Source organism: Perissodus microlepis, chromosome 11, assembly GCF_051167445.1.
Source record: "Perissodus microlepis isolate ML-2025 ecotype Zambia chromosome 11, ASM5116744v1, whole genome shotgun sequence".
Taxonomy (NCBI): domain Eukaryota; kingdom Metazoa; phylum Chordata; class Actinopteri; order Cichliformes; family Cichlidae; genus Perissodus; species Perissodus microlepis.
In genome coordinates, this window is record NC_140471.1 from 11,701,893 (window position 1) to 11,716,873 (window position 14,981).

The 14,981-nt window shown below is 38.5% G+C and overlaps 1 protein-coding gene across 1 annotated transcript in view; it reads right to left on the reverse strand.

Annotated features, from left to right (window-relative positions):
- dnah5 (dynein, axonemal, heavy chain 5) overlaps positions 1–14,981 on the reverse strand; it is a 99,187-nt gene that overhangs the window by 51,709 nt on the left and 32,497 nt on the right. The window contains exons 44-62 of the mRNA XM_084942585.1: positions 14,303–14,497; positions 13,885–14,019; positions 13,678–13,785; positions 12,948–13,101; positions 12,483–12,629; positions 11,223–11,464; positions 10,894–11,070; positions 10,397–10,601; positions 10,016–10,158; positions 9,265–9,399; positions 8,470–8,592; positions 8,148–8,361; positions 7,582–7,805; positions 6,937–7,135; positions 6,678–6,850; positions 6,231–6,361; positions 4,696–4,849; positions 328–595; positions 1–122 (exon numbers count right to left, since the gene is read on the reverse strand). The exon at positions 1–122 is cut by the window's left edge and continues 2 nt beyond it. Of these exons, the coding sequence (XP_084798711.1) occupies positions 1–122; positions 328–595; positions 4,696–4,849; positions 6,231–6,361; positions 6,678–6,850; positions 6,937–7,135; positions 7,582–7,805; positions 8,148–8,361; positions 8,470–8,592; positions 9,265–9,399; positions 10,016–10,158; positions 10,397–10,601; positions 10,894–11,070; positions 11,223–11,464; positions 12,483–12,629; positions 12,948–13,101; positions 13,678–13,785; positions 13,885–14,019; positions 14,303–14,497 (3,249 nt within the window). The remainder of the gene's footprint in view (positions 123–327; positions 596–4,695; positions 4,850–6,230; positions 6,362–6,677; positions 6,851–6,936; positions 7,136–7,581; positions 7,806–8,147; positions 8,362–8,469; positions 8,593–9,264; positions 9,400–10,015; positions 10,159–10,396; positions 10,602–10,893; positions 11,071–11,222; positions 11,465–12,482; positions 12,630–12,947; positions 13,102–13,677; positions 13,786–13,884; positions 14,020–14,302; positions 14,498–14,981) is intronic.

Here is a 14,981-nt window from a genome sequence, read left to right on the forward strand (position 1 = left end):
CTGGAAGTAGTCCACACATTTCTCTGCTACACCATCCTGGAAGGAGCCCATGCACTGAACTACCTCACATTTAACCTGGGCTGAGCAGTCTATGTCATAAACAGACAGGAAGTGCTCTGAAACTGAAGGACAGGAAGAAACGAGACAGGACATTATTAACTGGAGAAAAACCTCAGAGAGCGCAAAGAAAGTCGATATCTTGTATTCATATAACAGCATCCACTTTGAAATAAACAGAGTATAACATGTACCGCATACATTTTTGAAAAGAAATGCGAGCACCAGACAGGTCACATTTGTGAAAATAAAACTGTGTGTTAAAAATACCTGCAACCAGTGCATCTTTGGGCCAGCGGCTGAACCAGTCCATGGTGCAACCAGAGATCAGCGCCGGAAACTTCAACGCTCGGTTCCGGAACTTCTCCCCAACAGGGGAAAAGCACAGAATGACGTGGAGATTATGTCGAACTCGTGACATGAAGTAATCGTACAGGTTTCCGTTGGTTGGAGGTCGCCGGGGAAACTCTCGCTTCATGACAGGGATGAGATCATTGAGGATATCATCTATTTCGTCGCGGGCAAACAAGTTGGACACCTGAAGGCAGAAACATGCAGTTGTGTCTCTGATATCACAATACTGATGGACATAACCGTAGTTCGCTCGTTTAACACTTTTCTTAATTTCGGCTGTTGTCTCTTACAACTTATGGCCGCAGCGTTTTTTAGCTGCGTCCAACAGCTGCCAGGTCCCGGCATACTTTTTTCAACAGGGGGGTGTGATGAGCTGATGGAGCTCCGATGTGTCTCATCCTCCCCCACAGCTGCTCCCAAGCCACACCCCGCCACAATCCATGTACCTGTACTGCTGTGTATTTTAAAGCTCAAACATTTCTACTCCGATAATAGTGCCAACCAAATCTTTTACAGAGTAATTTTTGAATCTGATCTGATCAAAGATTTCCCATACAGAGATCTAGCAGTTGCAGCTTTTAAATGCAGTGATTAGCACTGTCACCTCACAGGAAGGCTGTGGGTACAAACCTTGGACGTTCTCTTCAAATACAATGGCTTCCTCCCACAGTCCAAAGACATGAATGTTAGAAACATTCATGTATTTCCCTACACAATACTGTGTTTTATTGACCATTTTTTAACATTATTTTAATTGGATCTTCTTCTTCCTCACACTTCATAATAGTTGTCACTTCTTCTTACCTCAACCTCTTTCCTTAGCAATTTCAGTAGAAGTGTATATCGGTTGGCTGATGAACTAAATGTATGTGACTTCTGGCAAAAAATCTTGAAATGGTGAGTTTTAAAACAGCTTGCTGGGTGGGTACAAGTTTAATCAAGTGGATGAAGGTACGAGATTCACTGTTTAAATGTTTTAAGCTGAGTAATTTCTCCAAATCCCCAGTTTCCATTAGAGAGAACATGTAACTCAGATTTAAGAAAGTGAAACAGTGTCTTGGGGGACTCTGTGGTGTTGTGATAAGTGTCCCTAACCATCTGTTACTCTCACAAAAACAACAATATCACACTAACAGCTTGCTTTTCCTTTTTGTTTCTCATCTCAGGCAGACAGCGAAATAGAACACGCAGACACGTTTACATACACGAGATTAGAAAAGAGTGCCGGTTGAAAATGTGAAGAAAAGAAGACAAAAAGATGGGAAAAGAAATAATTGAAAGAAGGGAAAACAAGTGGGAAACTAACAGGGAAAAAGCAACTGCATGGCTCTTATCATGGTGCTCCCATAGTGTTAAATGTCAAATCCAATGATATCCACTGACTTCGAACAGTGTAAGAGCTTGGTGAGTGCTGGTAAACCTCACTGGAAGCTTAATACTTGTCACATGAATTGATCTGACTTTTAAAAGAACTCAGAGAACTCGCCCTCTTTTATTAAGTGACTTCCGGAATAATGAAATGTAAACATACGGAGTTCAAAATAAGGGCTTTGAAAGTTGTCTAAATATCTTGTGGTGGCAAAAATTCATACACCCCCCCCCCCCCCCCCCCCCAATTGTGTAAACAAACATGGAGAGGAGGAGAAAAGATGAGAAGGAAAGGGAAGAGAAAATATAACCAGCAAGTAGAGAGAAGACAGTAAGAAATGTGCATAAGAACTAGCGGGAAAAAATCAAAGGGCAGGACAAAGATGAAAACAAAATTCTGGGAGTGGAGAAAGAGTCTTTCAGCAGATGTAATGAAGAATGCTGTAGTACATAGAGGTGTACTTGTATGTGATTGTCCATTATAGTTTCATTTCATTACAAATATCAAAGAGAAAATAACTGCAACTCGGTCACAATGGTGAGGAAAATACACTTTTAAAATTGCACTGAAATGATATGACTCGTGCTCTCTTAAGATTGCATTCATGAAATGTTTACTGCACTCAAAGAGGAATGCAGTGCTAAAAAAAATGTTGACTTCTAACATGCTTCTTTATCCTGCTCTTTTCCTTATCTCCTCACCCAGGCCTCAAGGTTTTTCCTGTTAAAATAGAGTCCTTTCTCCCTAATGTCACCAAGTAATTGCTTGTTGAGGACTATTGGGATTCTCTTTAATATTTTAAGGGCTTGACCTCACAATTTGAAGCACTTTGAGTGGACTTGTGTTGTAAACTGATGATTTTTAAACAAAACTAAATTAAGCTGACTTGAAGTGAATATACACAGCTATCTGAGCGAGTACAACAGTGTGTAGGTTTTCCAAAACTATGTGTGACTGTTAAACAGCTGGTGCCAGTGCTTTCATAAAAAGATAATATGTAAATCAGACAATCATACTTGCGCCAAAGAATTCAGGAATTGTACAGTTTTCTAATAAACACCACCTCTAAGTCCACCTCTCCAGTAACTATATAGCAATTCTAAGGCAAATTACAAAAATGTAAATATAAAATGCGTGCAATATAAAACATTAAGTTTGTAAAGCATGCAAAGAAAAGCTGCAGAACAAAGACACCAATGGATTGAAAACTTGCGTAAGGAAGCACCAAGTAGCTTTCTGTACTGTAGTGCCTTACAGACTAATTACAGTAACGTTATCTAATATAAAATATCAGTATGAGTCATTCAGATGGACTATCAGACAATGAGACTCCAACCTCTTACTTAAACTTGGAACCATATATTTTTCAACACCAACACTAACTGAGCTCTGTAAACAGTTTTATAAACAGTTACAGTTTTATGGCAGGCTTAAATTTCAGACTTTATGATATAATTTTAGGGGACGAACACAAAACTTGCATTAAGTGTTGAGGAATTTCAGCCATTTAGCAGAAAAGAGAATGAAAAGTCAGTCAGTCTTTGTCCAAACCCATCTAGAAAAGCAAGAGTAGCTTTGGAAAAAACATTTTAGACAATATATAACTAAGGTAAACCTGTATAATAAAGACAGGAAATAAAAGGTATGAATAACATTTTGAATGCCTTATGAACAGAGACTGAAGTGGCCCAGAATAATCTAAAAGGCCATTTCAGCACCTTCAGCTAATGAGCAATTAAATTTAACAGAATGCATATTGGTGTCGCTTCCAGTGACGGCATGATACGGCTCAGTACATAATAAGAATAATTACATTTTTAAGTCTGCTTAAGCTCTCAGCACATTCCATATTTCATTCTTGACCCTGTGATGGCTTTATGGTGCTGATATTATTAAAGTTACTAGCGCTAGCTAGAGGCTGTACTTTAGCCTGTTGCGCTACAGAACAGGAGTTTGAATAAATAGAGTAACTCGTTTTGTTTTGCTTTGTCTTTTTTCTTTCTTTCTTTCTTTTTTTTGTTAAAGTTGGTTAATTTAGAGTAACTTTTCATTTTAGAGTTTTTAAATCAGACATGATGAGTTGCTGACTTGTGTTTTTGGTGAAACCTCTTGCAAAACAAACTGAAGTATTCTCCTTTATATTATTCAAAAGTTCCATGAAAATACTGCACTAGGCAGTTTGGTACAGTTTAGTGCAGGCTATGCCAGTTACTTTCAAACACTGTGTTGAAGTTAATAGTGACACACTAAGTTGGACTGGTACAGAGCAGGCTGTAGTGTTCATGGTCAATATTAGGCTGCGTCAAGTGTAGCACACATGAATTTCTATTTAAGAAGATGATGAAGATTAGATTCATCTCCCCAAATTCCACCTTTTATACTACCTCTAAAATATCTTGGGGTTAGAAATCGGCCATATAGCTTGTGAAACATGTGCTTATATCTTGTTGACTTCAGTTAGCTAAATCCACAAAGAGAAATGGATATCATGGTAGCAACATCACATGGCAGCTTATCAAATAAGAATCTACTAGTGGCTCAAAACAAGTTAGAATGCAACTTATATCTAAGTAACTGTTTCCCCAAGCTATAACTCCTGATTACAAACCATAGGATATACTGTAATATCACCTGAAAAACAACAACAGAGCCAATGCAGTCCATGCACAGCACTGGATCACTACTGTCTATTAATGATATAAAAGAAGTAGAAACATCCAGATGCCTTTTTAAAGATACCTTAACCTCTCATTGATTATTTAATTTAAAACTATGCAACTTGCAAACACTGCACACTGCATATTCTCTTGTTGTTCTGGTCTCACAGCCTTAACTGTGACCCACATTAAGTAGAGGATTATATTACTATGAATACGGATTATTTGGAATCTTTTCTCCTTGTGTGTGCTGCTGACCTCTCCAGATGACAGCACATTATTCATGTACTCCAAGAAGGACTCGTCTTTTATTTCATTGTCAGTAAAGATGAAGCTGATGCCTTTTCCATGCTGGCCAGCTGTTCTGTACAAACTCTTCAGGTCATCCATCAGGTTGGATGTATTGTATGAGCTGGAAAAGAAAAGCATAAAATAAATATGCACGCCCTTTCTTCACTAATAACTAATTTTACAGCTTCTAAAAATCATCCATGCGTAGTTAAAAGCAATCAAAAAGTGCAGCAGCAGAAAACTAGATCGCACAAAAACTTTAATTCATCTATTTATGTGCCAATTTGCATGAAATTTCTCGTGAGATTGAAGCTCAAACTACATTTATTGGTGAGAGCGGTTTTTAAAAAAAAGTGTCGGCGCACCAGTTTGAGGCTTGGATGATGAAAGTGAAGCACATCTTAGCTTGAAAGTTCACCTGCTTTAGTGTGTGAATGTCAAATTTATTGAATTATAAAGACGCAGATGAAAAATAAGTTAGAGGGAAAATGGAAGAAGCTGCAAATTGGAGATATTAACTGCATAAACAACATGAGAGAGAAACCACAGTTTACTTACTGTGACTGCCAGACTAGATATGCATTGCTGGTTATTAAAAATAAACACACCTGTTCCCAACTCAACCCAGGAAAAGTGATGAGTTGACCAGTTTGTAAAAGAAGAAATAATATTTGAGGACAAAATAATGCCAGTTTGAGAACAATGAAGCTAGTTAAGCAAGATACAGGTAAAGAGTAACCTCTCCACTCAAGGGAGAAAAGCTGCTTAAGTGAAAAGTAACATTGCGTCAAGGATAAAGAGCCCGGACACAGACAGCATGACTACTAGCCACTCAGGGCTGCTGTGATGATAGAAATGCTACTTTATATGCAGTCTAGTGTGCTTCTAAGAATCCACTGCAGCATATATACCAAAATAAATGCTTTTAAAAAATCTCTAGTAGGAATAATAGTGTTAGGATAACAAAGTTTAAAAGAAATTGTGTACATTAAAGCAACAAGAAAGTCTAAGTTACTGTACAGACAGAGGGAGAGAAAGAGAGTAAATTGAGTTTGCATGAAATAAGAGAACTGTCTGTACTGGATGTGCATCTGAAAATCAGTTTTATGTGTGTATCAGAGAGAGCAGATGAAAAAGAAGGAAGGGGACACACAATCTCTAATGAGAATATACTAGCTGCTGGGCCTGAGAGCTGATAATGCAGAATGTTTCTCATCAGTGACAAAGGTTCTGAGTTTAATGGTTTGATTATAGATGATTATACGATTAATGATTAGATTATAACTAAATCTAACGATTATAAAACAAGTTTAGTTTGACATGTTTTGTGAAGGAATTACTCAGAAAAGGAAATCTGACAATGAAAGGTGTTACTACCACTCCACAATCCAATCCTTAGGAGGTTTACAACTTACACCACCCTACTTACACTAATATATAATTAGTATCATCATGAATAATATCAATATTAATATTAATATTAATTTTTGCCAGCACACTACCGTGTGAGCGTGATCTGGAAGATCTTGTATCCAGCTATGAACGAGGCCAATCTGGTCAGACTCTGTTTGCCAGAACCCCCAACCCCCACCAGCAGGGCATTACCTCCCGGTGTTCGGATTATCCTCGACACCTACAAATACACACAGAGCTAGAGTCAAATAAGTATGTTTAGATTTGCAGTAAATTGTAGGCAACAAACGAAAATAGCAAGCAAAGTAGGAATAAATTAAAAAGATAAAGTAGGAATTGTGAGTGAGCAACTGTTTGTGAACGCTCCACAATTTATACTCCTTGAAGTAAAACTGTTGGGATATTCCTTGGGCTTTAAGGTGGTCTGAAAACATTTATGGAGGACTTTGAAATGTAAAAACCCTGACTGATGAAAACGTTAGGAAGTGTAGATTATTTTGGTTGGCACAAACACGACAAAAAACTCTTTAGAGTACCTTGACCAAATGTATCATAGCATCCTGAAAGAAGACCATATCCATGCCAGTACCCCTAATGCTTTCATTGTAATGGCTTAGGAACATGTTCAGACGGTCCTTTAAAGCCTCAAATGATTCAATAGGCTCGTACACTTTGGGCAAATCAAAGTCTGAGTCTTCTGGTTCTTCCCCTGTGAGGAAAAACATGAAAGCAAGTCACAAAACTGAGAAAATCTCTTAAATATATATATTTCAATATAGTCAGACTCAGTAGTACCTGTGGCCTCAGGGGCATCTCGCAAGAAGTCAACAAAATATTTTTCTGCTACATAGTCCACCGTATTCTTGTGCTCTTCACCAAGATGTTCTTCCACCAGCTTTGCCAGAGCCTGGTCAAACCACTCCACATCATCAGGCATCGTGAATCGATCCGCTATCACACGCTTGCACTCATGTTTCCAAAGTGCCATCAACGTCTGGAAAATATATTTTACGTTATTTTTCTGTTAGACAGAAGGTAATTAGCTACATGGAATAAAGTAATAATAATAAGTAATAAAAAAGTAATGACTGGTAATAGGTAAAAGCACTGGGGTAGCTTAGTTACCGCAAAACTTTATTACTAGTGTATTATTTGACTTAGGATTTTTAACGTGAAGTCAGACTGTCAGCTGATATTTTTAACCTAGTTATTTTCGACCTCAGCAAGCCTCCTGTGACAGCTCTTGCCACTCAGTTTCATACTGCTGCCACTTCCCCTGTTTGTCACTTACTCAGTCATGCATATTTGTCCTTGGAAAAATCCTGCATGTGTGACCAAAAAAAATGTTTCTCCAGTGGAAATCTCAACATGTTCTCAAGTTTTTCTTAAATACTTGTCATGTTAGAAATGAGGTAATTAAGCATGCAAAAGCCATCTCACCTGGACAGAGGTGACAACTTCAGCATTGGTGCTGAGCATGCCTTGCCAGATCCTGGAGAGATCCCTCAAGTTAAAGATGTAGTGGAACTTTGCAGGAGTTGGAAGCATCTTGACCTTAGTCAGCTGCCAGAGACGACGCGTGAGGGAAACCAAACGAGGTACAGTGCTCTGGACCTCCTCGCTAAAACCACGTCCTGTGCAAAACTGGCCCTCACCGATCACGCCTGTGTCATAAAGTCGATGTTTAGAAAAGTTATATATTTTTTTCCAAAGTAAAGGATACAGTGTGTTTCGTGAAATCACTGTATGGTGGCATTTATTAGTACTTAGTTCATCCCTCTAACTTGCTGTGATATATATGTGATTGGCAACTATATTACAAGCACACAACACCTACACAACTGTCTGGAAATGGTAAAATAAGAACAAATAAAATAATGTATGTCTCTCAGGACATACATTATACATTATGCCTTAGGCCTTGTCATGTATGAACATGTAATGCGAAGTAATCCCAAAAATATAAATGACTGCAGAAAAATGACTTCTTGCAGTGTTTTACCCACCAAATATCTTGTCTATCGAAGCATTGGAGGGCAGCGTGCAGTTAAAGATTGAGAATTGCCTTTTCAGTCTCTGTGGTATGTCATTACGGCCCCCTCCAGGATGAATCATTGCTGCAAGGAACTGAACATCCACAATATTTGTGAACTCTCCAGGTTTTTCCAGATTGAAGAAACCATTCTGTTCCATCAGCTGCCTGACAATCTCATTAGTCACCTGTGATTGAAAGCAAGAAGCTTAAATCAAGAAAAGTTTTGTTTTTCATTTATTTATCATTAACCAGTATTATGAATGAAAAAATGCCAGTAGAAATGTTATAATGACCTGGTCTCCCCACTCATTGATGACAGGCATGTTGATGTCATCTATAAAAATTGACATTTTCTTCCCAGCAGGCGGTCCATAAGTGGTCCCCATCCTCTTATCAACATAGCTCTCAACTGACCTCTAAAAAAAAGGAAAAAAGGGAGGGATGAGGCAAGAAAAAGTACAGCGAGATAAAGAAAGAGATCTTTTAATTTCAACTGATATGCAATTCATCACAGATCATCAATATCATACATGTTCATATTCTTTAATGGCAAATGAACACAGTCATGGTGTTGGTTTTCATTATAGACCTACTCTGTGCATAAGGCATTGCCAGGTTGGCAATGTCCCCTGCCTTGCATTGAAACGATTACTTTCTTCCTGTCTTTGGCTGTGTGACTGCTGTCTACTCTTACTACTTCAGCTGTATCTCATCACTCGATCGGTCCCTGAGTGTTCGCAGTAAGGAGCCTATAATATGCCTTGTTACTCAGCTGTATTCCACCCTCTTTCCTAGTTTGTGTCTATTTTGGTTTCACTGTACTTTGCATCCATCCTTCATATTCTTTTGTTTTTGGTTTTACTACTATTTGTATAAGCCTTCAGCTAACTCCTGTGTTTGATCTCTTGGTGTTACGTTCTGTTGCATCAGCTTTCATTTTTAAAGTTTGCTCTTTATTCTTGTTTACCTGCCTGTGGTGTTCTCCCCTCTTTAACTGAACGCTCCTTTTAAGTTAAAAATTCACAGAGTGACACACTTCTGTTTCTTCTAAATTAAGAGAAAAGTAGGCAGGTGACCTGCTGCTTTACCTGGAACATTAGTGGTGTAGTAGCAGAAGAGAAGTTGAGACTCTTGCCTATGTGGGTCTCAGGGTCATACTTTGACATGTAGCTCTTGATGATAACAGTCTTGGCTGTTCCTTGCTCTCCAATTAGCAAAACAGCCTATAACAAACATATTTAGATTTGCCATCAGTCCAAATTATCCCAACTAACTTCCACGTTATAGGATAACATGAGAAGGACGACAGTAGAACAAGACCGCGAACAGTTAACCGTGTCCTCCAATGCAAGAGAGGCAAGTCTACGGCATATTCTATGAGGAAAGATCAAAGGGGAAGTAAGAGCATATCCTCTGCGTCTGCTGAGCATAAACACATGATGCTGATTTTGTAGTTACATTTAAATGTTTATCCAAAGTTTATTTCAAGTTGTCTCTCTGGAGAAAGTACATGACTCATTGTCAAAGTCTAAAAACAAATGAGACCTTCATGAATGTAAATATAGAGGATTTAGAAAAGACACAAAACACTCAAGAACAGGAAGGTCAGATTAGACTTTGAAAACAGAAAACAGCTAAAAAGAGCCTTGCACAATTATCCAAAAACTAAAACTAAGATTGCTTGTGCCAGAATGATGGGAAAAGAAAAGTATGTGGAACATCATCACATTGTCTATCAAACATGGAGAAGGCAGTTTAACACTATGCGTGTAGGCTGTCACTGGAAGCGGGTCACTAGTGTTTGCTGATGATGGAAATTACTCTAACTGGTAACCATACCTTGCCTTGCTTTGCAATATTCTGGGTTAGGAAGTCTGTTCTAACGTTGTCCACATTGGGGACCAAAATTGAGCTGTACTCTGGTGTGAATTCAGATGGATAAATGTATTCCTCCACTCTGGTGTTCCAATGGATCCAATGACCTGGAAAAATTTTTAATTTAATTTTAATAAGATAAAGCTTGTTGTAGAGATCAACACAAAATATGAAAATAATTTTTCAAAATAATATTAATCCAAAGATATTAATTCAGTTTATCGCTAAAAATAATTTTATATACACATATGTACTTTCCATAAGTACAACATGAGACATAATGTGTCTGCCTACCCAGTAACTAAACAACGCCATCTGACTGAAAGTTAATGAAGCCATGCTTACCATCTGCTGTGACATAGTAGTCAAACATGGTGTCCTCACTGTCAGGAGGAATGTCTGGCAAGTTTAGATGAATACTCTTGTTTCCTCTAAGCCAGATTTCCATCTTCCTCCGATCATCCAGTTCAAGAACGGCCCCAGCGCTCCACATTAGTGCAAAGACATAAAGCCGCTCCAAGAACTCTCTGGATAAATCGCCACACTGCTCCTGTAAATTGATATCCATTTTAAGATGAGGAAATTCAGGGATCAATTAAAGAACCCAAAAAGGAGATGAGCACTTCATAAGTTAGGCCAAGTCTATGAAACTGAACATACAAAATATATGGACAAAACTATGAGTCCCAGTCTGTACAATGGGTATAAATGTGCTTAAAAAGGTTTTGGAAACATAAATACAAGTTGGTCTCACTATAAATTTCCACTTCAAGAGTCACTTATCAATGAAATATTCATTAGCTGCTGTTCGTGTGCACGTCCAGTGGATGGGAATACCTTACCTTAGGTGGTATGAGTCCCTGTAGCATGTTTATGCTTTGCATGATTACAAAGGCCTCTAGCATGTCCATTTTGAACTCTAGTGACTGCACGCAGAAGCGGTAGAGCTCGGAGAAAGACGAAGAGAAGAGCTCTCTCAGTATCTCTGCCTCATGTGGGGACCGTTTCTTCAACCAGCCCTAGAAGCAGCAACAGCATGACTCTATTTAGTCAAAACTACATTTAAATTATATGATTCATAAGTAAATATTGCCTTAATATACCTTGATTTCAAACTTTTGCAAAATGAAACAAAAATAATTACAACCGGTTTTTCATAAAGCTCATTCACCTCTAGTATGGGGATCCAGGTGAGCACAGAGGAGCTCATGAACACCATGCCATTGCGAGAGACGGTGGCTGGAGAGGCATTGTCGATGTTATGCGGCTCAAATACCACCTTGCAGTTGGGAGCCATTGGTATTCGGTCTCCATTTGCGAGTGTAAGAGTTCTGTTGTCATCCAAAACTGAATTTAGGTTTTCAATCCAGATGGCATCAACTGGCCCATCCAGCACTATCCAGATGTGCTCTCCTGTGAGGGGAAAAAAAGTGTTTGTTTACATGATTACGAAAATGAGGTGGTATGAAGACCTTGTGCTGTCACCCTCGAGCAAAAATGAGCTACATTTCTGAATATGAATTTAGTGCATACAAAAGAGTTCAAAATGTTTTCTTGGCTAACCAGCAATCATGAGCTATCTGTTTGCAAGAAAAACAACAACTGAGTCATTTATTTTGTGGAATTTTAAATATGAACAAAGAAATCCGTTTCTCCTCGCTCTCCTCCCAGTTGGAAAACATCCAAAAACAGAAACACAAAAGACAAATTGCGTCTGAAACAAGCAAAAGACTGACGTTGTCTGACGTTCAGGCAATATTGCACAATAAAGCTGCTGTTTGACAATGAATGTGGTTTACACTCTAAATTCTGAGAAATCAGTTCCTTTAAATATGACTACTACATGAGCACGTGTTTTACACAGAAGTTACCAGATGATACACACGAGGCTGTTTCTGCATCAGTTAAAACACAATGAGCATGGACAGCACACAGCTGTTTTCACAAAGTACTTCTTTTCTTTGAGGAATATCTACTCGACTCAGGAGCTGCTGCCTTGTCACATTGCCACATCTACTTTTCTACACTGGAATTCACTCTGTCCAAAGTAGCAAGCTCAAATGAGCAGGAAGTAGCAGCAGGAAAGTAATGCAAATACGCAGAGAACACCCCACTCATAGATATGCAAAACACCATCAGAACAAGTAATTAATAGATGAGATGTGTACTTAGATGCATAAAAGCAAACATTGAATGCATACGCAATTGCCCGCAGACATTTTTAATTATCCGTGTAAGCTTAGAACTAAATAGGAAAATTAAACAGTGCTTTGTTTCCTTTGAACCTTCCAACGTTGTCCCAACATATTAATACTTAATTGCAATAACCTACTTGAACTGGTTTGTCAAAGTTCTCATGGAAAACAATGTTTACCAATGATTTTTTTGCTTTATTAATACCCAAGTGTGCACAATAAGAAACTTTTTGGACCTTTCTTTGCTCTCAGTGTTTTCCTCCACAGTGTAGAGAAGATGCCATCAGTCCAGTCATTTGTGGCCACATCTAGTCTGCCAAACATCTGAGGTGCAGTAATGGCTTTGGGGTTCATGCGCATCTCTCTGTGAGAATGACCACATTCTGGAAGAAAATTAGATATTAGCAGAAACATGTTCTAATTCCTAAAGTTAATATAATGGATAATATAATAATTTAATGGAGCAATAATTATATTAAACACATGCAAGGTCACAAAAGTAACAATATTACCCTAAAAATATGTAGATTTAATAAGATACCCCATAAATTAAATAGATATCTCGTCCCAGTATGAGTATATTTCTTCAGTTATTCTGTTCACATATTCGTGTCTACAGTACAATAGATTCAAAACAAGCTTACCACAAGTTGGTGTCTTTTTCTTTAAGCTCACATGCGACAAAATACACTAAATCCTACCTGTCATTGCTTTCATAAGCGTGTGTATACAAGTTGTCTTTCCAGCCCCACTGGGCCCCAGGGCCATCATGCCATGTCGGACTCTTTGAGTCTCGTACAGCTGGATGACCTTTAGCTTCCAAGGAGGATGGTTGATTAGGCCTGCATCCTCCACCTGAAGAAACAAAGTAGTTACAATTCCAGCTATTTTTGTAACAATAATGCTTTTACTGTATTTACAAGTATAATAACTTAGTATACAGTCGTGGTAAAAAGAAAGCACACCTTCAGTCAATTTTAAGGTTTCACACATCAAAACATCTTTTTTTTTAATTAAAAAAATGAAGCCAAAATGCAGAAGCAATATATGAAAAACTAAACTAATACTATCGAATGCACTTGCTTAACTGATCAGCAACAAAACAGCATAAAATCTAAAAGTTCCAACTTTTAATTGCATCTCTCCCTTCCTGCACTGTTTTTCACAGGTCCTCGGGTTAGGTCCTTTACAAATAATAAATGCCACCATTTGTATCCTTCTCGATGTCCTGTCCTGAGGTGTGACATGACAAATACGGCGGCCTCACTCTCCATTAGGCTTTTGGAAAGTCTTACTCAGCCTTCGCATTTCTCTTTCTGCCTCTTTCCATTGTTTCCCCTTCCTGTTCCCCCATCTTGCAAACTTGGTGTTACTGTGGATTTTCACTCTCCTCGTCAATAACAGATAAATCCATTCTTCAAACTCTCCTACCTGTTTGTCAATGGCAGCTTCTAGTTCAGGGTAGCCCGCTTTGTCAAGTTGGATGCCCGGGAAGAGGTCTTCAATCAAGCTCAGAAAAAGTGGCTCATCCTCATCGATCTAAACGCATGTGCACACAAATTTGCAAAACCCAGTGAAAACATGAAACATCAGCATGGTTATCTTTTTGATCCCCTATTGTGTACTTTGTAGACTTACCAGTTTTGAAAGGTTCATGTCCCTTAGAACCCTCATGACAATGGTAGACTCTGTATCACTGGGGTTGGCTCGCTTGGCTGCTCCCAGAGTTCGCAGAACTGACAGAATGTTGCGCAGGCCAAAATCATAGTGAACCTGAACATTCATAAATATAATTTTAGTTTCATTTACATTAATGGAAACCCGTGCAACCTTGTTGTTAAGTCATGTGACAATGATACCTGCTCCAAACTAACTTCTTTTCTGACCCCATTCCTACAAGCATCACACTCTATTTCCAGCAGCCTGTGTGTCAGGAAGCCTTTTTATGCATTTTTAGCTGCAGCTTGGAAATGCTCCCACACTCAATGCAAGTTCTACCACTTTCCACTTGTTACTGCAAGGTTAAAAGAAAGATCTTCAATTTTCATTTTTATACCTGCTTGGACAGTTGCTCCTCGCACAGCTTGTAAAGTGTGAAGAATTTGCGTGCAAGCTCCATGTTGTCGATAAACCCACAACTGGCCAGTTTTACCCTAATAATGATTTGACGGTCTGGAACCATCATGGCCACGGAGCGGAAGTTGATCTTCAGATTTTCAGGAAGCTCCTGACGACCTGCATAACCTGGATTCTGATTACATGGAGAATAACAAAAAGAAGGATATTAATGGAGTAAAACAGAAATAAAACATTTAATGATAATTAGGAGCAAATGCTACATTTCCCATTCTACTGCATTAGAAATTTAGATGACAGACTAGAATGCAACAACAATGAAACTAAATGCATGAAGTTTATACTGGAATGTAGTTCATCTTCATCACAAACGCTATCCTTCAACTCCAGCAGACACAGCCTACAGACATAGCCTGTTTCACAAAGCTTGTCTATACTAATGTACACACACACACACACACACACAGGAAAATGATCTCTGACCCCTCTCGCCACAGGGAGGAATTATTCCACTGTTATGTTTAATGACTTGCCTCAGGACAGCAAATGAGGCAAGGAGATAAAGTGATTTAACTATTACTCTAAGAAATAAATCACATGAACTAGCAGGCAGAGCCCAAAGTTTAATTCAAAAACTGACTTATAAAATATTACACGTT